Here is a 26362-nt window from a genome sequence, read left to right as displayed (position 1 = left end):
ACTAGATGGGCCGATGGGTCTATTTCTGTGGTTGGATATGGGTTCCATTTCAACATTTAAGAGAAATTTGTATAGGTACATGAATGGAAGGGATATGCAGGTCAATGGGACTAGACAGCCCACTATTTCTGCATGCATTAGATGGGCCGTAGGGCATGTTTCTGTGCTGTAGTACTCTACAACTCTATAACCCTTACAACACTCATTTTCAGCTGCAAGATAAACCCAAGCTCCACCCAGTGAGCAGACAGAAGCTCTGAAGCAAATATGCAAGTGAATGAGCACAAATTTCTTTGCACATGAAAATAACACAAGGAGATCCGATGTTGAGATCAAGTTTCATGGAGCCCAATAATGTTCAAGTGAAGATCTTTACTAGACCAGAAAGCACAAACATTATAAAAATCTTTCTTCAAACAAAAAAAACACTGGATTTTAAAAAGGGGAAAGAGAAAATGTGTTCACAAACAGGGAACCGTTCTGCCACGTTGAAAAGTAAGATCCAAGTTCTGCAAAGTAAGGACTTTTACAAAGTTGTACTGATTTCTGAGACCTGCTCATTTATTCCAGGGGAAATATGAAATAGAAACAGAAAATGCTGGAAATACCTTGCAAGTTGTGCAGCCACTTTGCAGAGAGAAACTGCTAATATTTATACTCAATGATTTTGCAGCAGATCTGATGATAGGCCATCAACTAAAAAATTAAACGTGAAAAAAATGCTGACTCTGACATCAGGGAGACTGAATTTAGAGCATTGTGTGAAATTCTGGTCACCTACCTACAGGAAAGACGTCATTAAGATTGAGAGTACAGCGAAAATTTACAAGTTGTTGGAACTTGAGGAACTGAATCATAAGGCAAGGTTGAGTAGGTTCTCCTCTGTGATCTCTGCTGCCTTCCAAATCTTCAGCCTTCTAGCTTGTCCTCCTTCCCCTCTCCGTCTTTTTATTCTGGCATCTTCCTCACCCTTTCCAGTCCCGGTGAAAGGTCCCTGTCCAAAACGACGACTATACTATTTTACAGCGAGGTTGGATACGGCTACAAGTCATAGGTTAAGGGTGAAAGGTGAAATATTTAAGAGGAACCTTACGGGGAACTTCTTCAGAGGGTGGTGCAAGTGCAGAATGAACTGATTGTGAAAGTGGAGGATGCTGGTTCGAATGCAACATTTAAGAGAAGTTTGGATTAGTATTGATGGGAGAGGTAAGGAGGGCTATGGTCCAGGTGCAGGTTGATTGGACTAAGCAGAATAACAGTTCAGCACGAACCAGATAGGCTGAAAGGCCTGTTTCTGTATGCTCCACAACTAATTCCAGTTTAAGATTTTTTTTATCATATTTCCAGCACCTGTAGTTTCTTTTCCTCCCAAGTGAAACACATACTGAGTGTGAGCATAGGGCAGTTTATCATGTGCTCTCTAACTACACACCAAACTGTTAGTGCAAACGTTATCAGAAGAGAGCAGCATGACTGTGTTAATCACTACTTTTATTACATCTTACTGGCGCACTTTCACCCACTGGTCTACAGTCCCGAGGCTGCCACATACCTTTCCCAACTACTCCCTCAGAACTGCTGCAAAAATCAGCAACGATTAGCTTCCAGAACACAAACCTCACCCTGGTATTTGAAAAGGTTATGGTTTATAAAGATGTCATCATAAAGAAAAAGTCAACAGTTTTGCAGGGAATTTGTTTTAATAAATTTCCAAAACTCACTTAGCACAATTTAGGCAGCACCGCACTGCCTCCCACAACCCCAACCCTTCTGTCCTACCCCACTGCTCTGTTTGAAAGTCAGGCAGTGGGACAGCCAAACACTAAGGTGAGGTATGTTCAACAAGGAGCTATGGACTCTAAGAATCAACATTCAGTGGATCATTCCCAAGCTTCCAAGAAATTCCGCAGCCTGGTGAACGTTGATGGGCTAAAGGGAAACCGCCTTTGCTGTTGATACCGGCGACTGGACAGGTCAGAAGCAGAGCAGTGAAACAGGATATGTCACAATGAGCTCTGGAACTTGGGAAGCCTACTGCTCGCCACTCTCGCTCGCTTCTGCAGAGCTGTCTGCAATTCTTAAGGTTCTGATGCACTTAAAACCCACCCCATTGTTTGGTAAAACAGTCCTGTGACAACGATCCTCAGTTCCCATCTTCTCCCGTGGTTAGGGTTTAGGCTAGTGTGCTTTGGCACGGAGCTGTGCTCGTTTCCCGGTGACGGCCTGGAAGCCGGTTTTGATGCTGGCCACAGAGCAACGTGAGTGACAGGTTTCACACTGCAAGAAATACAGACGTGTGTCCTTCTGCAAGATGGTATCCGGCGACCGGCAGGTATGGCAGGTAACATACTCCTCTGTGAATCGGGGTGTGGGTGTGAAGGAAACAAAAATACAGGTCAGTCATGTCGAAGAGCTCACACAGAAAATCCAAATCAATGTTAATCCTTTATCTGCTGTACATTTAAAAAAAATAATTTTAAAGTTCAGTTATATTTCAGAATATATGTGGGGGCAAACAGGACAATTAAAATCAGCTGGAAAGAATTCTCCCCGGATGAGACTGGAGGAACAGCTTTAGATCAAGGAATATGCAGTTTAGGTCTGAGAGCAGGAGATATTTCTTCACTCAAGAGTTCTGACTTTTTGGAATTCTGGAGGGTAGTGGGGAGTCAGTTATTGTGTTCACTGAAAACTAGATTAATAGATTTCTGGACTTCTAGTGTATCGGGGACATAGGAAGACTTGAGTGACAGCAGATAATAGAGTCGGGTACAAAAAAAACAAACTGAGAATCTCAGCAGCTTAAATCATATGAGCAGATGCAAAAGGATGGAGCACACAGGAAAATAGTCATGAGGTAGAAGTAACACAAAATGCTGGAGCAACTCAACATGTCAGGCAGCATCTATGGAAATGAATAAACAGTGAACATTTCGGACTGAGACCCTTCATCAGGACTGGAAAGGTAGGGGGAAGGGGGAAGAACAACAAGCTAGAAAGGGAGATCTGGTGGGTGGGAAAGGGAAAAGTCTGGAGAAAAAGGCATCTGCCTTTCCAGGTGAGGCAATACTATCTGAGAACCTGTTGGTCATCTATTGTATCCGGTGCTCCCAATGTGGCCTTCTCTATATTGGTGAGACCCAACAAATTGGGGAACTGTTTTGTTGAGCACCACTTGTCCATATGCAAAATGCAGAATTTTCCAGTGGCCAACCATCTAATGGTAACTTCATTATCATTCCAACAACATGTTGGTCCACGGACCCCTCTCTCACCCTGATGAGACCCTTCTCAGGTTGGAGGGGCAACATCTCATCTTCTGGTCTAGGGAGCCTCCAAACTGATAGCATGAGCATCCACTTCTCCTTCTGAAGAATTTCCCCCCTTCCTCCTCCTCGCCTGCCTTCCACATCTCCCTGGCACACCTCCATCTTCATGAGGCTATCTTGCGCCACATAGTTTCCAGATCAGTTTTCAAGATCCTCGATTTGGACCCTCTGAAGACCCCCAGACCATGCATTCAATCGACTGCTTCTCCTGCCACATTCGACACACCACGCTTTCCGCCATGAGAAGATACCTGGGGACCTTATCCCAGTCGCTTCCACAACTCCGGGATTATCTCTCTGCCCCCTGCAATGGACCGGTCTGATACTTTATCCTCCATCGGATCCACGCTTTCAATTGCCAGTTCTTCCCCTTCCTCACATCCAGCAAGGATCGGAAGATCCGCTGCCTTCAGACTGTAGTACCTGCCATCTCCAATGCCAGCAGCCATGGATGTCTCCGGATCACGATCCCTGCTGCCAACCTCAACGGTTCTAACAATCCCAAGCAGATTCAGAACCCGGACTCCATTGCCATCGATACAGGTTCCAATGATCTCAGAAACCAAAGTGCCTTTTGCACAAATTCCGACTCTAATTCCAGCCTGGACCTTGACCGACAGCACCTCCGGGCTGGGTATTTACGTGCTGCGGCTAGAACCCCAGTCTTCTTTTCGCCCACCACCACTCAGGTCCCAATGCCAGCTCTTGGGTCCTCGGAGACTCCATCTTCCTCTCGCCCCACCTTCCCTGAACACCCCAACTCTCCCCTCTCCTCAAACATTCCCAACCCTCTTTCCTCCCTCTCATCCATGCTGGGTCTTCACAATTCTCTCTGACCTTCCCCTCTCTAAGGCAGAATATTCTGTCCTCAGTAAGGGCCCCACCTTTGTCCCCCTGCACCCACACCTCAGTGAGTTTCACGCCCACCATGATGCTGAGCTATTCTTCAGCTGTCTCCAAGCCTACTTCTTTGGCAAGGACTCTCCAGAATGCGCTGATGACTCCTTCTGCCATCTCTAACTCTCCTCCTCTTCCTGGACATCCCACTCTGCTCTTCTACTTGCTCTGGATCTTTTCATTACTAACTGCCGATGAGACATCAACCATCTTGACTTTATTACTCCTCTCTCCAATTCTAACCACACTCCTTCCAATCGCATTGCTCTCCACACTAATCCTAACATCACTATCAAACCCGCAGATAAGGGTTTGCTGTATAGTAGTCCAGTGAACCGATCTCTACCTTGCTGAGACCAAGCGACAACTGTCAGACACCTCCTCTTACATATCCCTCCAACAGGACCCCACTAAGGCGTACCAAGCCATTGTCTCTCACACCATCACTAACCTTATTAGCTCTGGGGATCTCCCATCCTCTGCCACCAACCTCATAGTTCCCTCTTCCTGCACCTCCCGGTTTTACGTCTTCCCCAAGATCCATAAACCTGACTGTCCAGGTAGACTCATTGATTCTCCTTGTTCTTGCCCCACCGATCTTATATCTGTATACCTTGGCTCTGTTTCATCTTCCCGGTTCAGTCCCTTCCTACCCACATCTGTGACACTTCACACATTCTTGATCTTTTCAATAAGTTCAGGATCTGTGGCTCGGTCGTCTCATCTTCACTATGGATGTCCACCTCCGTGCCCCGTCAGGAAGACTCAAAGCCCTCCGCTTTTTTCTGGACACCAGACTCATCAGTTCCCCTCCATCTGGCCAAACTGGTCCTCTCAATCAATTCCTCCTTTGGCTCCTTCCTCTTCCTTCAAACAAAAGGTGTAGCCATGGGCATTCACATGGGTCTCAGCTAGCCTGCCTTTTGGTTGGCTACACGGAACAGTCTATGTTCCAAGCCTACACTGGTATCACTCCCCAACTTTCCCCTACACTGCTTTGACAACTGCATTGGCACTGCTTTCTGCACCCTTCATCAACTTTCCCTCCAAATTCCACCCTGCCCTCAAGTTTACCTGTTTCATTTCTGACACCTCACTCGCCTTTCTCTATCTCTAGACAGTTTATTAATATCTTTTATATACCCACTGATTCTCACAGCTACCTAGACTATACCATTTTCCAGACCGTTACTTGTAAAAATGTCGTCCCCTTCTCTCAATTCCCCTGTCTCTGCCGCATCTGCTCTCAGGATGGTGCTTTTCATTCCAGAACTAATAAGATGTCCTCCTTCTTCAAAAAAAGGTGCTCTCCTTCCTCCACCATCAGCGCTGCTCTCACACATATCCCTTCCATTTCGTGCTCATCTGCCTTCACCCATCCTCCTGCCACCCCATCAGGGATAGGGTTCCTCTTATCGTCACATACCACCCCATCAGACTCCTCACTACCATTCAGGGCCCCAAACAGTCCTTCCAGGCGAGGTGACACTTCACCTATGAGTCTGGTTGGTGTCATCTACTGTATCAGGTGCTCCCAGTGTGGTCTCCTGTACATCGGTGAGACCCGACATAGGTGCTTGATGGAGGGTCTACGCTCCATCCGCCAAACCCAATCCAATTCTACTTCCCATTCTGGCACGCCAATCCATGACTTTCTCTACTGATTCGATGAGGCCACACTCAGGTTGGAGGAGCAACACCTTATATTCCTTTTGGGTAGCATCGATTTCTCTAAGTTCTGGTAACTGCCCCCTACCCTTCTCCTTCACGATTCACATTTCCCTCTCTCACCTCATCTCCTTACCTGCCCATCATCTCCCTCTGGTACTCTTACCCCTTCCCTTTCTTCCATGGTCTTCTGGTCTCTCCCATCAGATTTCCCCTTCTCCAGCCCTTTATCACTTTCACCAATCAACATCCCAGCTCCATATTTCACTCCTTCCTCTCTTCCGGTTTCACCTATCACCTACTACCTTGTGCTTCTTCTTCTCCTCCCCCCCCCCAACCTTTTTACTCTGACTTCTAATCTCTTTTCCCCCGTCCTGATGAAGGGTCTCAGCCTGAAACATTTATTCTTTTCCATTGATGCTGCCTGGCCTGCAGAACTCCTCCAGTGTGTATTACTTTGATTTCCAGCACCTGCAGATTTTCGCTTGTTTGGGCTTTTCTTCCTGTTCTTCTATGGTCCATTCTCCTCTCCTATTGGATTCCTTCTTCTCCAGTCTTTTACCCTTCCCACCCCCCTGGCTTCACCTATCACCTTCTAGATTGTCTTCAGTCTCCCTCTCCCCACTCCCCACCCCTTCTTTTTTTTAAAACTCTGGCATCTTTCCCCCTCCTTTTCAGTCCTGGAGAAGGGTCTCAACACGAAACATCAACTGTTTATTAATTTCCACAGATGTTGTCTTGTCTGACGTGCTGAGTTCCTCCAACGTTTTAGAAACATAGAAACATAGAAAATAGGTGCAGGAGTAGGCCATTCGGCCCTTCGAGCCTGCACCGCCATTTATTATGATCATGGCTGATCATCCAACTCAGAACCCCGCCCCAGCCTTCCCTCCATACCCCCTGACCCCCGTAGCCACAAGGGCCATATCTAACTCCCTCTTAAATATAGTCAATGAACTGGCCTCAACTGTTTCCTGTGGCAGAGAACTCCACAGATTCACCACTCTCTGTGTGAAGAAGTCTTTCCTAATCTCGGTCCTAAAAGGCTTCCCCTCTATCCTCAAACTGTGGCCCCTCGTTTTGGACTTCCCCAACATCGGGAACAATCTTCCTGCATCTAGCCTGTCCAATCCCTTTAGGATCTTATACGTTTCAATCAGATCCCCCCTCAATCTTCTAAATTCCAACGAGTACAAGCCCAGTTCATCCAGTCTTTCTTCATATGAAAGTCCTGCCATCCCAGGAATCAATCTGGTGAACCTTCTTTGTACTCCCTCTATGGCAAGGATGTCTTTCCTCAGATTAGGGGACCAAAACTGCACACAATACTCCAGGTGCGGTCTCACCAAGGCCTTGTACAACTGTGTATGTTGTATGTTGCTCTAGATTTCCAGCTTCTGCAGAATCTTTTGTGTTTCTGAGGTACAAGGTAGCCACCCAGAAGGCACTGAAATAACTCATTGGGCCAGACCACTGAAGGAAATCGACTGTTGATGTTTTGGATCGAGACCCTTCATTATTACTGGTGTTCCATGAAGCTCAAATGAATGGTCTCAGCCCAAAATATCAACTGCCCCTTTCCTCCACAGATGCTGCCTGACCTACGGAGTTCCTCCAGCACCTTCTCTGTTACTCCAGATCCAAGCTCCTGCAGTCTGTAACAAACATCTACAATGCTCGAAACATGGGGTCTACAGACCCCCTCCATTAACGGTTAGACTCCGTGGTATAAAAAAGGTTGGGAACCCCTGATCTACTGGATGTTTCCCATAGTGGAGGAATCGAAAACCAAAGGGGACAGCATCAGAATACAAGGATGTCCCTTTAGAACAGAAATGAGAAGGAATTTCTTTAGCCAGAAATTCATCGCCACCAGCAGCTGTGTAGGCAACGTCACTGAGTATATTTAAGAAAGAGGTTGATAGGTTCTTGATCAGTAAGGGTGTCAAAGGTTACAGAGAGAAAACAGAAGATGGCGGAGCAGACTTGATGGGCCGAATTCTACTTCTATGTCCTATGGCCTTGTGTCTTTTTAAGAAATTCATGATGGTGATGCTCCACAAGGTAACATGGATTTGCATAACCACATAATAATGCTCATTTGCTATACTCACTGATGTATCTCCTCAACACATTTTCTATTTGTTTTTGCTGAAACCTTCCTTTGATTACGAGCTGGTTATTGCCATCAATGGATCCACTATTAAAAGAAAAAGAATAGCTCAAGTTACAATCAATAGGTACCTCGAATCAGGTTTAATATCACTGGTATATGTTGTCAAATGTTGTTTTGCAACAGCAGTACAGTGCAATATATAACATAAATAAGTATTTAAATTAAATAAGTAGTGCAAAAAGAGAGCAAAAGGGGGGGGGGAAAGGTGTACGTGTTCATTGTCCATTCAGAAACCTGATGGCACTGAAGAAGCAGCTGTTCCTGTTTGAAAGTAGCAAGGAGCAGAGGGCATGCCTTGAATGATGGGAATCCTTAATGATGAATGCAGCCCTTTTGAGGCATCGCCTTTTGAAAATTCCCTTGACGCTGGGGAGGCTAGCGTCCATAATGGAGCTGGCTGAGTTTACAACCATGTAACAATTACAGCATGGAAACAGGCCATCTCAGCCCTTCTAGTCCGTGCCAAACTCTTACTCTCATAAACCCTCTGCAGTTTTTTTTCTGATCCTGTTCAGTGACCCCTCAATACCAAATGGTGATGCATTGATTGCTCTCCACAGTACATCTGTAGAAATTTTTCAGTGCCTTTGGTGACATATCAAGTCTCCTCAAACTCCTAATGAAACATAGCTGCTGACCTGGTGAGTTCCTCCAGCAATTACTTGCAAAATCAGTAGCTGAAGACAGGTAAGAAAAAACAGATACTGCCATGGATTTTGGTAGGAGAAAAGCAAATTGGAACGATCCCCTTAAATTTCAAGGACTTCTAAGGACGAAGATGGAAAAACACATGCAGGGAATTACTGGAGCAAGGTAGGCTGAATATAGGCGAGGGTGGGACTGTGGTGGGGAACTGAGGTGACACGTTGCAAGAAGGCCAAAGTCAGTCTTGGGGACACAATGCAGGTCCTCAAAGAAAATCTATCAAAGTACGTATATGTCACCAGATACCACTCTGAGTTTAATTTTCTTGTGAGCATTCATAGTAGAAATACAATAGAAACAATGAAAACCTACACACAAAGACTGAGAAACAACTTATGTGCAAACAGCAAAGTGTGCAAATACAATGTTTATCACAGAGTTTTCTCCAATGTATGGACAACACATCCTGTACACCAAATACAGTAAACTTGCATTAATGCAATAGTATTTAAAAACACTGAGATTAGTTCGCTCAGTGAAGCAGCAAGCTCTTCCAGATTATTTACAGAAAAAAACAGGTCCTTTCAGCTCTACGAATCGCACTGCCCAGAAAACCAGCTATTTAACCCTAGGCCAACCAGAGGACAATTTACAATGACCAATTAACTTACCAACAGGTAAACATCTTTGGAATGTGGGAGTAAAGCAGAGGACCTGGAGGAAACCCACGCGCCCAATGGAAGGACTTACAAACTCCTTAAAGAGGACATCAGAATTGAAGTCCGATGCCCAGAGCTATAACAGTGTCACACTTACTGCTACACCACAGTGGTGGTCATTGTCGCTCAGGATCAGGGATAATGGGCTTCCACTCTGGTTCTGTGGGTTCTGAGGAATGACGAAGTCAGTGTGGGGACTCCAGGTTCTTCTACAGATAGGGGCAGGTAGCAAGCTCCTTCAATTGGTTTCAATGGGCTTCTGTGCCCCTAAAGCACTGACACGAGGTTCACAGTATGATCAACAAAACCTCTCTCCCCACTTTGGACATCAGAACTTGCAATACTTGCTGCCAGCATTTGGCCTAGTACACTGCAACTGATTAAATTTACTTGTTTATATTAAAGAAATCAGTCACGCAATTCTGCTTTCAATGCTCTGCTGGAAACTACCATCTGCATACATTTTAGAGAATTACAAAATCCACAAAGTTCTCATAGATAATGGTAAATACACGGACGATTTATTACAGTTCATCACATTAATTTCTTTCATGTGCTCCAGAGACATTCCACCTCAGTTTTTTGTTTATCCTGATGACATTTAAAAGCAGCTTTTTGGCAAGATTTGTAAGCTTTTTTTGGCTTGTTTATGGTGCTGTCAGGGTGAAACGCAATGATTTGTATCAAAGGCCAGCATGGGCAGTGAGCAGATGTTTACTGGTACTCTGCAGGCTTGAAACAGTTTGAACCTCAGCTCCTTTAATGGATTCTGGGAGGTAGCTAGGAACAAGTTGACTGCTCCCGAGGGTCAGATATATGGCATCCAGGATAAGCTAGCCAAATAGATACAGAGTTGAATGATTGAAAGAGTTAGATGGATCATGGAGGGTGGTTTTACAATAGGGTCTTTTAAGGGACCTTTAGATAGGTACATGGAGCTTAGAAAAACAGTAGACGATACAGTATTTCTAGCAGTTTCTAGAGTAGGTTACATTTTCAGCACAACACTGGGCCAAAGGGCCTGTAATGTGCTATAGATTTCTATGTTATAAAATGGAGGCCTGTGATCTGCAGTGTGCCACAGAGAACAGTGCTGCCCTTCCCTTGAGAAAGTTCTAGAACCAGAAATAGTGTTGACCGTGGCATCAGGGATGCAATGTACTGTCCTGAAATCTCACACACAGTAACAGAATCTGTGTTCTCCTTAAAGATTAGGTTCTTAAATATTAAGCTTTGTCAGATGTAAAACGAAATAGAAAAGTGAAACTTGCAATTTGTATCAATGACCAACACAGTCCAAAAATGTGCTTGGGGCCAGCCCACAAGTGTCACCATGCTTGCAGTCCCAACATAGCATGCCCACAACTTATTAAGACTAACCCATAAGTCATTGAAATGTGGGAGAAAACCAGAGCACTCGGAGGAAACACACACAGTCACAGAAGATCATAACTTAGAGACAGCGGCGGGAATTGATCCAGAGCCATTGGAGTGTTGTGCAGTAGTATCCATAACAGAGAAGGAGATAAGGTAATAAGAAGAGTCACAGCCGAGAGATGTCACCCCAGTGCTAAGCAAGATAGATTGATGAGCGTGCCAGGGAGAAACAGTGGCAGACAAATGGAAGGCAATTACGATTCTGGGCATAAAACGAGAATGTCAAAGGGAGGTTTACATCTAAAGCACTGGGGAACCAAGAAAATAAAACTAACAGCTAGACTGAGTAAATACAAAGCTACACTTTTGGATTTTAGAACTTTATGGATAATGATCAAGTCACAAGATGGACTTCATCCCTCCTCCCACACCCACCCACCTTCACCTGGTCTCAACCATCACTAGTCAGCTTGTATTCCTCCTTTTAGAAAAAAGGTACAAACAGAGAGAACAACTGTTGACAGTTCAGTTGTCTCCTCAGACTGTCTGGTGTGTTGTGTACCATTTACATCTTTAAACACAAATACAAGCCAGCATAGCTATTGGAGCACTAACGTTTTGAAAGTTGTAAGATGTGTCTGGCCTATCATTACAATCAACTGATACTGTTTTTGAACTAAGAAACCTTGTAACACTCTAACTAGCAGTATGGTAGAAGTTCCAGGTGCCAGGGTCACACATCCTGCACACCAAATGTAGTAAACTAGCAAAGCTGTTGTATTTCTTTGAAGTAGTAACAAGCAGCACAGATAAAGGAGAATTGTTTGATGTTGTGCACTTGGATTTTCAGAAGGCATTTGACAAGATGCCACATGAAGCTGCTTAACAAGCTATGAGCCCATGGTATTACAGGAGAGATTCTAGCATGGAGAAAGCAGTGGCTAATTGGCAGGAGGCAAAGAGTGGTAATAAAGGGAGCCTTTTCTGACAGTCACTAGTGGTGTTCCACAGGGGTTGTGTTATTCTTTTTATGTTAGATGTCAATGATTTGGAATGATAGAATTGATGGTTTTGTTGCAAAGTTTGCAGACGATATGAAGATTGGTGGAGGGGCAAGTAGTTCTGAGGAAGTAGGGAGGCTCCAGAAGGACAGACTGATTAGGAGAATGGGCAAATAAATGGCAGCTGGAATACAGTGTCGGGAAGCATACAGTCATGCACTTTGGTAGAAGAACTGAAAGGGTTGACTATTTTCTAAATGGAGAGAAAATTCCAAAAAAACTGAGACACAAAGGAACCTGAGTGTCCTTGTGCAGGACTCCCTAAAGGTTAATTTACAGGATGAGGAAGGCAAAGGCAATGTTAGCATGAATTTCAAGAGCACTTGATATAAAAGGAAGGATGTAATGTTGAAACTTTATAAAGCACTGGTGAGGCCTCAGATGGAATATTGAGGGCAGGTTTGGGTCCCTTATCTTAGAAAGGTCGAGCTGAAACTGGAGAGCGTTAAAAGGAGATTCACGAAAACGGTTTAAGGATTAAATGGCTTGTCATAAGAAGAGCGTCTACTGACTCTGGGCCTGTATTCACTAGAATTCAGAAGAGTGAGGGGTGACCTCATTGAAATCTATCGAATGGTGGAAGACCCTGATAGAGTGGTTGTGAAAAGGATGTTTCCTGTGGTGGGAGAGTCTAAGACTAGAGGACACAGAATAGAATCAAACTGGGTGGCAGGGTGGAAAGAAGAGGAGGTGTGAGGTGCTCCTTTTCTCACTAGCCTGCATGTCTCCCTTGGGCGAGGTGTAGCAGCTGCTTAGCCTCTCCCCTCTGATCAGGATGATGAGAAGCTGGTGCACATCACAAGTCCTGGTTATGCGACCACTGATGCCAGGCAGACAATCTTTGAAGAATATTGATAATAACTGGTGTCACCCGTCTTGTAAAGACACAGTCCAGAAGGAGGAAATGGCAAAAAATTTCTGTAGAAAAACTTGCCAAGAATAACCATGGTCAAAGACCATGATCGCCCACGTCACACAACAAGGCGCATAATGATGATAATGAATCTTTAACCTTTCCACTAAATAACTTACCAAAAAGTTAGCAAATTGTGGATAAGAGTTATTACAGATACAAATGGACGATTTCATTGAATGACCGCAAACACAAAACACATACTACCCCTAACTGTTTTGTGCACTGCAGCTGGTTTTATTTTCATCAGAGAAGCGGCGAGCATAAAAGGGCACCATTGGAGGAGGTAATGGGACAGAGTAGAATGCCGAGACACACTAATTGTTGTTAACTGAAGGACAGGGTCTTTTCCCCCACCCAGAGGTATTCTATAGGGCCCTTAGCATTGTCAGGGATCCCTCTCAACCGTCTCATAATCTCTTTGATCCCCAACCATTAGGCAGGAGGTACTGTGGCATTAGGACAAGGACTTTAAGAATGGGAAACAGCTACTTCTCTCCTGGCTGTGAGACTACCAAACTCCCTGCAACCTGGGTCTTATCGTTTATGAAGTACAAATATCATTAAACTGTTTAATTTTAAATTGTGTCAAAAATGCACCTTATGCTAAAAGTCAATCATCTGGAATACATTTGATTATTTTATTATTTGTGGTAATATTACTTTGCGTTGAAGTGTGTGAACTGTATGTACTGTGCTGTGCATCTTGGTCCGGAGGAATGTTGTTTTGTTTGGCTGTATACATGTGTGCAGTTGAATGACAACAAACTTGAACAACAAAGGGATCAGTCATTAGCTTCGATCATTCCTTCAAGCTGATTAAAATCTCTGAATTCAGTCAACATTTTCAGTAAAAATAGCCTGGAGTGTATTGCAGACTCAAAGGGCTAGAGTTTCAATATTTTGGTCAAGCTTCCAATAACAGAGAGAGCTCATTAAGATTTGTACCTTTCCTCCAGTTAATTAATCAATTACACATTTATTAAGATACACTCTTACCTTGTACCCAACTCAGCCAATAAAAATGCCAGGAGATGTTTAGGTTGACGATGTAACCTAGAAACAGAAGGGGAAAAATTGCGATGTTAGTTGCAAATCTTATTTCTACACTAAAACAAGTTAATTTTAAACACTAAGGTAATAAAACATTATCTTTGGTAAGTGGGTAACATTTCTGCGGCAAAGTGACAAGGAACGTGATAATTTGTGCTCCCCCAAAAATTATTGCAAAATTGAGATAAGAGGAACTCTGCCATGGATGGTTCCAACCCTAGCTGTGAGGCTCCATCACTGTATTATCTTCTAAATTATGTATTGCATTGAACTGCTGCTGCTAAGTTAACAAATTTCACGACACATGCCGGTGATAATAAACCTGATTCTGACTCTGAGGGGAAGAAGGTTGAGCATGGGACTAGCAACCCCCACCCTGTTAAAAACCAGAGCTACAAAAAAAAACCAACAGAAACTCCAAAGACCTCATCCTTGGGAGAGGAAGGATACACCGAGTAGATGGGCTACACCTGGAGACGTGAAAGACTGGCACAGGACAGAGGAGTCTGCAGAACTACTGCCAGTGGCCTATGCCCAGTAGGGGCAATGGGGTTTAAGTAACAGTTAACAGGACCTATAGAAAAGAGAAGCATGTAACAATATTGATATGCAACATCATAATTATTCCATAGTTTGCTTTTGTTTAAAGTCTGAAGAGCACACACTCACCAAAGCCTCAATAGTAAAAAAAGGATAAGCAGCTTCAAGTTCCTAGGTGTCAATATTTCTAAGAATTTATCACAGGCCCAATACTATGAAGAAGGCACACCAGCAGCTCTATTTCATTTTTATTAATGACCTGGATGTGGGGATAGAAGGGTGGGTTGGCAAGTTTGCAGACGACACAAAGGTTGGTGGTGTTGTGGATAGTGTAAAGGATTGTCAAAGATTGCAGAGAGACATTGATAGGATGCAGAAGTGGGCTGAGAAGTGGCAGATGGAGTTCAACCCAGAGAAGTGTGAGGTGGTACACTTTGGAAGGACAAACTCCAAGGCAGAGTACAAAGTAAATGGCAGGATACTTGGTAGTGTGGAGGAGCAGAGGGATCTGGGGGTACATGTCCATAGATCCCTGAAAGTTGCTTCACGGGTGGATAGGGTAGTTAAGAAAGCTTATGGGGTGTTAGCTTTCATAAGTCGAGGGATAGAGTTTAAGAGTCATGATGTAATGATGCAGCTCTATAAAACTCTGGTTAGGCCACACTTGGAGTACTGTGTCCAGTTCTGGTCGCCTCACTATAGGAAGGATGTGGAAGCATTGGAAAGGCTACAGAGGAGATTTACCAAGATGCTGCCTGGTTTAGAGAGTATGGATTATGATCAGAGATTAAGGGAGCTAGGCCTTTACTCTTTGGAGAGGAGGAGGATGAGAGGAGACATGATAGAGGTGTACAAGATAATAAGAGGAATAGATAGAGTGGATAGCCAGCGCCTCTTCCCCAGGGCACCACTGCTCAATACAAGAGGACATGGCTTTAAGGTAAGGGATGGGAAATTCAAGGGGGATATTAGAAGAAGGTTTTTAACTCAGAGAGTGGTTGGTGCATGGAATGCACTGCCTGAGTCAGTGGTGGAGGCAAATACACTAATGAAGTTTAAGAGACTACTAGACAGGTATATGGAGGAATTTAAGGTGGGGGGCTTATATGGGAGGCAGGGTTTGAGGGTCAGCACAACATTGTGAGCCGAAGGGCCTGTACTGTGCTGTACTATTCTACTACAAGTTTGATGAGAATTGGTATACCATCACTCTTGCAAATTTCTGCAGATGTATGTTGGAGAGCATCCTGACAGGTTGTATCACAGTCTGGTAAGCAGGCTCCAATGCATAGGATCGCAAGAGATTGCAGAGAGTTGTAGACTCAGCCAGATCCATCACAGGCACAAACCACCCCATCCTCCACCATCAGATTTCCGAATGGTCCATGAACCCATGAACACTACTACTTCATTATTTTGTTCTCTTTTTACACTATTTATATTTCGTATTGCACTATACTGCCAACACAAAACAGCAAACTTCACAGTGTACTGCTTCTACTAAAAAAAAACAAATTTCACGAGGTAATAAACCTGATTCGGAGCAGGCTTGACAGGCCAGATGGCCTACTCGGGCTATTTCTTATGCTCTTGTGTAACACTTCAAGAAAATAACAAGAGAATTGAAAAAGATTGTTTTGCTATTAATGTTTCTGCATTTATCATTTAATCAACCCTATTACCAGTGTCATACTTAAACAAAAACAGCTGATGATACCTTGGAGAGATAGAAACACAAAACTCTGAATTAAATAACTGTTCAGGCTTAAAGTCCCCTGTGATTACAACTGTTTTATATTTTATAATAGTTCTTAAAAGGTTTACCTCTGGCTTAACTTCCAGTAATATCTGGGAACTAATTGCTTTCAATTATTTCATTTTCTGTTCTTTTAAATGATAAAAAATAATCTTGATCATAAGACATTTTTCATATTGTTACTAACGAAGTATTGTAACAGATTTATAAGAGATTCTGCAGATGCTGGAAATCCAGAGGAACACACACAAAATGCTGTAGGAACTCAGCAGGTCAGCCAGAACTTATGGAGAGGAATAAACCACCATAATTTCGGGTTGAGGCACTTCATCGGGACTTGAGGAAAATCACCAGCATCTGGCTTCTTCCCTCTTCTTCTCCAGTCCTGAGTAGGTGTTTCAGATGGCGCCGCGGATGGCTGCCACGGTACTGCGCTCTCTGGTACTGTAGCTGTTTTTTCTGATTTGCCCTGTCTCCTGCGATTCCTCTCTGATTACGTACAGCCGAGAGGAACTTCTAAAGATTAGTGAATCTGCCACCAACTGTTCTCCACCGTTTATGGATAGTTTTACGGAGGTGTTGGTTCGAGGTGCTGCAGCAGCTCTGACTGGTCTGTGCGCGAGACGCCGTAGAGGGAAGCGAGCCGGCGCACTCATTAAACTGAGACGGCGGGGATTTCGATCTCTGCTCCTGTCGACTCACCTGGCAAATGTCCATTCTCTTCTCAACAAGATGAACGAACTGCTGCAACTCAATAAAACTCGCGGCCACTTTTCCAGATCCGCCGCTTTGTGCTTTACTGAAACTTGGCTGGGTGAGCACATCCCAGACAACTCGCTACAACTTCCGGGATTCCACCTCTTCCGAGCGGACCGAGATGCGGAACTCCCAGGGAAAGGGAGAGGAGGTGGAGTCTGTTTCTACATAAATGAAGTTTGGTGCACGGAGGTCATGGTGTTAGGAAAACCATGCAGTCCACATCTAGAGACAATTCTTATAAACTATAGACCATTTTATTCACCTCGGAAGTTCTCCTCACTTATTCTGGTCGGCGTCTACATTCCACCTCAGGCCTGCGTCAGGGAGGCGCTACAACACCTGGCTGACCAGAAAACTGAAGTGGAAAACAAACATCCAGTCTTCTTGCTCATTGTTCTTGGTGGTTTTAACAGAGCAAATCTTGGCCGCGAATTGCCAAAATTTAGACAACATATTAAGTGTCCCACCAGGGACACTAACATACTAGACCACTGCTACACGACAATAAAGGATGTGTATCACTCTGTTACACGGGCGGCATTGGGACTCTCCAACCACTGCCTGGTTCACCTTCTCCCGATATACAGGCAGAAACTAAGATCGGTTAAACCCGGTGTCAGGACAGTCAGGAGATGGATCAACAAGTCAAAGCTGGAACTTCAGGCCTGTTCCAACTGCACGGATTGGAGTGTCTTTGAGGCTGCAGCTACAGATCTTCATGATCTGTCTGACATCGTGACCTCAAACATCAGTTTTCGTGAAGACATGTGCAACCCAACAAAAACCTTCTGCACATTGAACAACAACATGCCCTGGTTCACATCACAACTCAGGCAGCTTTGTCGGGAAAAGGAGGAGGCGTACAGAAGAGGGGACAGGATTCTGTACGAGCGAGCCAGGAACACACTGACAAGGGAGAATAAGGCAGCGAAGAAGTGCTACATTGGAAAACTGCAAAACAGGTTTTCAGACAACGACCCAGTGTCAGTGTGGAAGGGGCTCCAAGAGATCACCAACTACAAGACACCATTCCCCCAGGCTGTGGAGAACCATCAACTGGCTGACGATCTGAACAAGTTTTATTGTAGATTCGACACCTTCATTCCCCCCAGCCAAAACACAGACCTATCTGCAACCCCCATCATCCATCACCCCGACATCTCAGTATCCGCTTTCTCACCCCACATTACAAAAACTGCTCCCCCTACCCGCCTTCACTTCAACCCTCTTGTACCTGCACTCAGGATCTGTGAGAGGGAGGTGAGTCAGCTGTTCCGGAGGCAGAAGACCAGGAAAGTACCAGGCCCAGATGGCGTGTCACCCTCCTGCCTGAAGACCTGCGCTGATCAGCAGGCCCCCATCTACACACGGATGTTCAACAAATCACTGGAGCTGTGTGAAGTCCCTCATTGTTTCAAGCGCTCCATTATCATTCCAGTCCCTAAGAAACCCACTATCAAGGGACTAAATGACTACAGGCCTGTTGCCTTGACATCTGTGGTCATGAAGTCCTTTGAGAGACGAGTGTTGGCTCACCTGAAGGACATCACAGGCCCCCTGCTGGACCCCCTGCAGTTTGCTTATCGGGAAAATAGGTTCAGTGGATGATGCAGTCAACATGGGACTGCATTACATACTACAACACCTCGACAACCCAGGAACTTCTGCGAGGGTCCTGTCAGTTGACTTCAGCTTGGCGTTCAACACCATCGTCCCAGAAATCCTCCACTCCAAACTCACCCAGCTCACTGTCTCCCTTGCCATCTGTCAGTGGATCACAAGCTTCCTGACTGACAGGGTGCAGCAAGTGAGGCTGGGGAGCATCATTTCTAGCACCCAGACAATCAGTACTGGAACCCCCCAGGGATGTGTGCTCTCCCCACTGCTCTTCTCCCTTTACACTAATGACTGCACCTCACAGGATCCATCTGTTAAACTCCTGAAGTTTGCAGACGACACAACTGTCATTGGCCTTATCCGAGACAGTGATGAGTCTGCATACAGACGGGTGGTGGAACGGCTGGCCCTCTGGTGTGGTCAGAACAATCTGGAGCTAAATACGCTCAAGACTGTGGAGATGACAGTGGACTTCAGGAGGAGCCCCCCACTCACTATACTCAACAGTATTGTCTCTGCTGTGGAGACCTTCAGGTTTCTGGGTGTCACAATCTCCCAGGACCTGAAGTGGACACCCAATGCGGACACTCTTATCAAAAAGGCTCAGCAGAGGTTGTATTTCCTATGTCAACTAAGGAAGTACAACCTGTCTCAGGAGCTGCTGATTCAATTCTATTCAGGAATAATCCAGTCTGTTCTCTGTTCGTCCATCACTGTCTGGTTTGGATCAGCTACCAAACAAGATAAGAATAGACTCCAAAGAACCGTCAGGGCTGCGGAAAGGATTATTGGTGTGAAGCTGCCCTCGATCCAGGACTTATATGCATCTAGAGTCAGGAAGCGAGCAAGCAGCATCATTGTAGACCCATCACACCCTGGACATCACCTGTTCCAACTCCTTCCTTCTGGTAGGTGCTTTAGATCACTGTATGCCAGGACAAATAGGTACAAGAACAGTTTCTTTCCATATGCCATCAGTCTTATGAACACTTGAATTTTAGTCTATTATAAACCAAGTCCACCTGTACATACACAGGTATACCTCACTGTATATAGTTCACGGTTATTTGCACTATTGTTTTGTTTGCTTTTTGATTCTGTACAGCGAGAGCTCAGGGAAACCGGCATCAAATTCCCTGTATGCGTCCACATACTTGGCAATAATAAAGGATTCTGATTCTGATTCTGATTCTGATCCCTCTCCATAAATGTTGCCAGACCTGCTGAGTTTCTCCAGCATTTTGTGTGCGCTACTTTGGATTTCCAGCATCTGCAGAATCTCTTATCTGTGTATTCAAAGATTCAAAGTACATTTACAGGCAGTCCCCGAGTAACAAACATCCGACTTACGAACAACTCATACTTACGAATGGCCTGCCACAAAGCCTATTATATTGAAAATTCGAGTTAAATACAATGGTGCGTAGAAACGAACGCACACACTAATACCAGATTGCCTGTTCCGACTGACGTGCAAATCCAACTTAAGGATGGACTCAGGAACAGAACTTGTTCATAACCCAGGGGCTGCCTGTATTATCAAATTATATATACAGAATACAACTCTGAGATTTGTCCTCCTACAGGTAGCCATGAAAAGACACCATGGCACCTATTCAAGAAAATATCAAACACCCAATGTGCAAAAAGAACAAAGAGTATAAACTGAAAAGCAAGCGAACAACACATAGAATATCACACATCAAACCAATAGTATTTCATTTAATTTAGTTCAGCACCACACTGCTAGCAGGCTGCATGCAGAGCCATTCTTCACCAAAGCATTCCAGTCTGAATCGATCAAATTGTTCAAAAGTAGTAAAATAAAAGAGCAATCAGAATCCAGAAATGCATGCACCATGAACCTCAACATCCCACAAAACGAGTCCACAGCCACGCTAATCAATCCTCGCACAATGAACCAAAGCCTCCTGCACTTTCCTCCCACAGCAGCTAGCGAGACGGAGAGAAAGACCAGTCACACGCAGGCACACGCGCCAAACACCCGCCCGTCCTCCATGACTTCAACCTTGCTGAACACGTCAATTGGAGAGAAATAATAGAGTCGATGACGGGTTCATGTCCTGTCTCCAAGATGCACACTCTGCTCCAAACCTCATCGAACCCCTCAGAGTCAGCAGAGCGTCAAATCACGCAATCAGTTCCCAAAACACATCGAAATATAACTCACAGGTTCTAATTGCACACAGCCTAGTAGAATTATATTTGAAAGAAGAAATGAAGTAGTTTTGTGAACTGCCTGCATGACATCGCCATTGGTTACATGGTTTACTGGTGCCATCTTGCCTAACTACAAGATATTTTATAACTACTGGGTATCTCAATCTTTCGAACTGATTATTGCATTTTGAAGTCAAAGTCACTATTTTAACAAATCAGCCAATCTCTGAATAACAGGCTTCCACACACAGCAATAAGATAGTAACCCACATTTTGTGTGAAGTGAAATCTGTTACACACTCTGGCCAGGCAGATCATATTGCCTTTCTTCAATTTTCACCCTTTAAAAGAGAGCTCTGCACACAATCCCAGATTCTGGCATACAGTTGCGAGAAAAAATTTGTGAACCCTTTGCAATTACCTGGTTTTCTGCATTAACTACTCAAAATGTGGTCTAATCTTTATCTAAGTCACAATAATAGACAAACACAATCTGCCTAAATTAATAACACTCAAACAATTGTACTTCTCATCAATACTGAATACACCAATTAAACATCACAATCTAGCTTTATAAAAATATTTGAACCTCTGGGGTAATGCCTTCTACAAAAGCAATTTGGAATCAGGTGTTCCAATCAATGAGATGAGTTTGGAGGTGTGCCCTGCCCTATTAAAAAAACACTGCTTGATCTGCTGAGTATCGCCTGTATTTTCTGCTCTTACTTCATATATTCAGCATCTCCAGTTTTTCTTGATTTCCAAATTGCAATTGACACAGACACGGACAATTTTGTTCCCTTATAGATGCGTTCATAGATTAGTTGCCAATTACCTGGATTTCTGGATACACTAGGCAAGCTCTTAGCTTTGACTGGAACTGCTGAATTTACAATTATGTTCAATGCTGCTTCCTCCCATGGTAGGAAGAGTCAGCCTACAATTTTTCTTCTTTCAGTAAAATGCCTTGGAAAATTTAAAAGATATGACATAGTAGTTAAATATTTCCCAGTCTTTCCATTGTAATTCATAAGAAAAAGAGATGCCAGGAATCCAAAGCAACACACAAAATGTGAGGGAACTCAGATCAGGCAATATCTACAGAGGGGAATATATAGTTGACATTTCGGACCAAGACTCTACATCAGGACTGGACAAAAAGAGGAAGAAGAAGCCAGAATAAGGTGGGGGGAGGGGAAAGAATACAAGTTGGCATGTGATAGGTGAGAAGCTGGGAGGGAGAGGTGGAAGAGGTAAAGGGTTGAGAAAAAAAGAATTTGATAGAAGAGGACAGTGGACATGAGAGAAAAGGAAGGAGGCAGCGCACCAGAGGGAGGGGACGATCAGGTGAGGAGAGTGCTTTCCCCCTTCCTTTTCATCGTATTGAAGGGTCCCCTGATGGAACGTTGATTGTTTATTTACCCTCCATAGATGCCGCCTGACACAATGAGCTCCTCCAGTGTTGCTCTGGTTATGCAACTGCAATATTTTCAGTCCCTTGAGAATTTTAAGCAGAAAAGCTTGCTTCACCTGCATAGCAATGGTGGGGAGATTTTAGTAATGCTACACAACCCCAATATTGACAAACTAATAGGAGTATTAAGATTTGTAATGAGGCAGACAAAATAAAACATGTCCCTTTAATTTTCAGTGCTGGTAGCACCTGCTTTATTTGTCTGAGGCAGAAATCCAATGTAGATTCCAGATGCATTAACCGGAGCTCCAGCTGGTTGGCAGCAGTTTATGGGACATGCTTCATCGAATTATTACCATAAAAAATTGTCAGAAGTTTTCACTTCCTATATTGGCAGCATACAGGACATTTCTGGGCAAAACTCTCCTTCAATCATCTTTAAAAACGCAAACACGAGGAAATCTGCAGATGCTGGAATTCCAAGCAACACACATAAAAGTTGCTGGTGAACGCAACAGGCCAGGCAGCACCTCTAGGAAAAGGTACAGTCGACGGTTCAGGCCAGGACCCTTCGTCAGGACTGAAGGGTCCCGGCCCGAAACGTCGACTGTACCTCTTCCTACAGATGCTGCCCGGCCAGCTGCATTCACCAGCAACTTTTGTGTGTGTTGCTTCAATCATCTTTTATTGCTTTGAATTTGAAGCTAGTGCGAGCAGGGGGAAAAAACTCAGCACCCCTTACGCCAACGAAGAAAAAATGCAAAGGCACATGTAGACTGGGCAGGGACGAGAACAGCCTGCTATGATTCCTTTGAAAATGGCTGGAAGAATTGATCTGATATGGTAACTGGAGTGTACTGTGCCAGGTCGGGAAGTATCAATCAATGCACAGAACAGAATAGCCTACAGAAAGTGGTGAATGCAGTCCATTCCATCACAGCCAAAGTCTTCACCACAATTGAGCACATCTACAAGGAGCACTGACACAAAGCAGCATCCATCAGCATCAAAGACCCCCTGCATCATCCAGGTCATACTCTCCTCTCACTATTACCATCAGGCAGGAGGTACAGGAGTCACAGGTTCCACACCACCAAGTTCAGGAACTTCAAGGATATTCAAGTGGCTAATTTCACTCACCTCAACTCTGAACTAATTCCACAACCTACAGACTTACTTCAAGGACTCTACAACTCATGTCCTCAGTATTATTTATTCATTTTTTATTTGCATGATTTGTCTTTTTTCACATACTGGCTGTTTTTCAGCCATTGTTTCTGTATAGTTTTTCATAAATTCTATTTATTTTCCTGTGAATGCCAGCAAGAAAAAAGGTGCAAAAGTCCAAGGCAGATATATAGAGCTAGGATGCCCAAGACATTTATATTGTACTGTCTATTATGTCTTTCCAGTTACCAAATAACACTGAATCCTACTGAACTAATACAAAGCTAAGTACCCTTATTTCTATTTCCCAACCACTATCCTAATTTAACCAATATACAGTACTGTGCAAGAAGTCTTAGGCACCCTAGTTATATGCATACGCCTGAGACTTTTGCACAGTATTGTATGTGGTGACGCACATGAACTTTGATAACACATTTACTTTGAACTTTAAAGTCCCGGGTTAAATACTCTGTAACTTGGTACATCAGCCAGAACAGAGATGCTAGAACTAGCCACAAAGCTATTAAGCCAAGGAGAAAGAATACAATGATTCTGCTGAAAAACAATGATCCACTTCCTACAATATCATCAGCTTCAAGAATCACACCTTCCAGACATTGGTGCCTCGTGATTTGAGTGTTAACAACTTCCCTCTGAGCACCAGTATAGGACCATACCTTCAATCAACAAGCTTCAAGTGTTAAAGAAGAGGGCTCAACAATACTGATAAAGGACCACTTAGCATTGGTATCAGAATAGATATATTATTGTCACATGTACAAAGATACGATAAAAGACCATAAAACATGGGAGTAGAATTAGGCCATTCAGCCCATCGAGTCTGCTCCACCAAGTGAAAAGCTTGTCTTGCATATTGTTTATTCAGATCAGTTCATTACAGAGTATTGAGCTAGAATAAGGTAAAATAATGCAGAATAAAGTGTAAAAGCTAAACTTCGTTCTGCATCATTACCGTTGACCTTATTTGAGCTCAATGCACTGTGTAATGATCTAATCCATACGAACAAGAAAGCACAGTGCAATAAACTAAATGCAAAATCATAACAAGCTAGATTGTGAGGACAAGAGTCTATTCAATCGTCTGATAACAGCGGGGTAGAAGCTATCCTTGAGCCTGGTGCTTTCAGACTTTTGTACCTTCTGTCCGATAGGAGAAGAATGAAGAGAGAATGTCCAGAATGGATGGGGTCTGTTAAGAGTGATTTTTGGGTTGAGGTCATTTCCATTTAGCAAATGGCTCTGGCTACCAGTCTTCTGTTCCTTGAAAATGTATTGTGGATTTAATTTGGAACAATGCATTCCCAGAAGCTGTGAATCCCAGTCCACAGACCTGCTGGCATCTGTGGGATGGATGTGAATCAGAAGGTGTGAAGTTTGTATGCAGCTTCATACTTTGTAAATATGGATTGTCCTTTGCGGTCAAAAAATAAATATTGGGCCAGCAGACATTTCCACCGAAAGCATCTCCATATGAATCCTGCTGTATCTTGTTTTGTCAAATAAAGAAGCTGCTTTCTATCTACCAGTAACTGTCTCCTGTGATTTCATTCACGCAACAACAGGGTCTTTGATTATGCTGCCTGCTTTATTGAGGCATCAAGTGTAGACAAAGTCCATAGAAGGGAGACTGGTTTCTGTGATGTGTTGAGCTGTGTTCACAACTCCCTGCAATTTCTTGCGATCACAGGTGGAGCAGTTGCTATACCAAGTCATTATGTATCCAGACAGAATGCTTTCTATGATGCATCAATAAAAATTGGTAAATCAACAGGGACATGCCTAATTTCTTTAGCATCCTGAGAATGTAGAGGTGTTACTGAGCTTTCTTGGCTGTGACATCAACATAATTGGACTACTGGTGATATTCACACCTACAAACTTGAAGCTCTCAACCTTAATACTACTGATGTATATATGTGCACTGCTCTAACCCCCATTTCTGAAGTCAATGACCAGCTCTTTTGTTGACATTGTGGGAAAATTTGTTGTCATGACACAGTGTCACTCACTAAACTCGCTATCTTCTATCACCCGCCTGTACTCTGACTTATTGTTATTTGAGATGTGCACTACTACAGTGGTATCATCATCCAACTTGTAGATAAAGCTATAGATGAAGTTAGTCCTGAAAGCAATGTTCAAAGTTCAAAATTTCAGAAAAAAAGACAATAGAATGACCTTGGGAACACGAGAAGAACAAACTGCATTTTATGCTTTTGTAACGCCCGGGTAAAGATTTTACTGCTAATATTGTAGGATATTTCATGTAATGGTTTACTGTAGAAGCAATGCATTCTGCTGGTACTGTTTGGGTTACCGTCAAAGATAAGGGATGCTTAGGTGTGTTGTATCATCCAATCAGGATGGGGGACCTGGGAGAAGGTTCAAGATAACACTGGGGAGAGGTTTTGTGACGGACACTGAGGTGGATTAAAGTCTTTTTTTGGCAGGAGATTGAAAGAGAGAAATTTGATAGAGCTCAAGAGGGGGAGTTCTACTGGGAACAGGTGAATAGCTGTTGGTGCCGTCAGTACATTGGACACAACAGCTTTTGGAAGATTTGTGCTCCAAACTATTTTAATTATGATGGGCCCTTGTGTTTTTTTCCACCTTTCTTTTCTTTAATAACTCTTTGGTTAAGCTAACATTCATAAATGTACTTTCTTTATACACCCTATCCTTGTTATATGAGTCTTCAGACTATGCGGATTCACAGTTATGCGAGGAACCTATTTCTACCAATGTCTCGTTATATGCGTCCAAAACTCAGTTATGCGAGGAGCACTGCCTTCCCACCAATACAAGTCACATGCGCACGTCTCACAGTCTCACTGTTGGGATGAAAAGCACCGCTTTCCCGCCAATACAAGTCAGGTGCGCGCGCCTCACGGTCTCACTCCTGCCAGTCTTGCATTGGTTTTGGCAAGGTGTGGATGCGCGATCTTAAACTTTTGTTGGTTTTACCTACGGTGCAGTGATTTTGTGCTTGAAATATTTAATTATGCCTCCTAAGCGTCTGATGTCATGTCTTGGGCCGTCAGCCGAGCGACAGAGAACCGCTTTAAC

The 26362-nt window shown here is 43.8% G+C and overlaps 1 protein-coding gene across 1 annotated transcript in view; it reads right to left on the bottom strand.

The window, feature by feature from the left end:
• Window positions 1-340: 340 nt before the first annotated feature.
• Window positions 341-26362, bottom strand: part of eif2s2 (eukaryotic translation initiation factor 2, subunit 2 beta) — a 77177-nt gene continuing 51155 nt past the window's right edge. Inside the window, exons 7-9 of the mRNA XM_063041042.1 lie at window positions 13785-13841; window positions 8009-8094; window positions 341-2354 (exon numbers count right to left, since the gene is read on the bottom strand). Of these exons, the coding sequence (XP_062897112.1) occupies window positions 2179-2354; window positions 8009-8094; window positions 13785-13841 (319 nt within the window). The 3' untranslated portion in view covers window positions 341-2178. The remainder of the gene's footprint in view (window positions 2355-8008; window positions 8095-13784; window positions 13842-26362) is intronic.

Source organism: Mobula hypostoma, chromosome 2 (genome assembly GCF_963921235.1).
Source record: "Mobula hypostoma chromosome 2, sMobHyp1.1, whole genome shotgun sequence".
NCBI lineage: Eukaryota > Metazoa > Chordata > Chondrichthyes > Myliobatiformes > Myliobatidae > Mobula > Mobula hypostoma.
The sequence above is the reverse complement of the archived record's forward strand: the minus strand, read 5'-3'. Positions and strand labels throughout refer to the sequence as shown.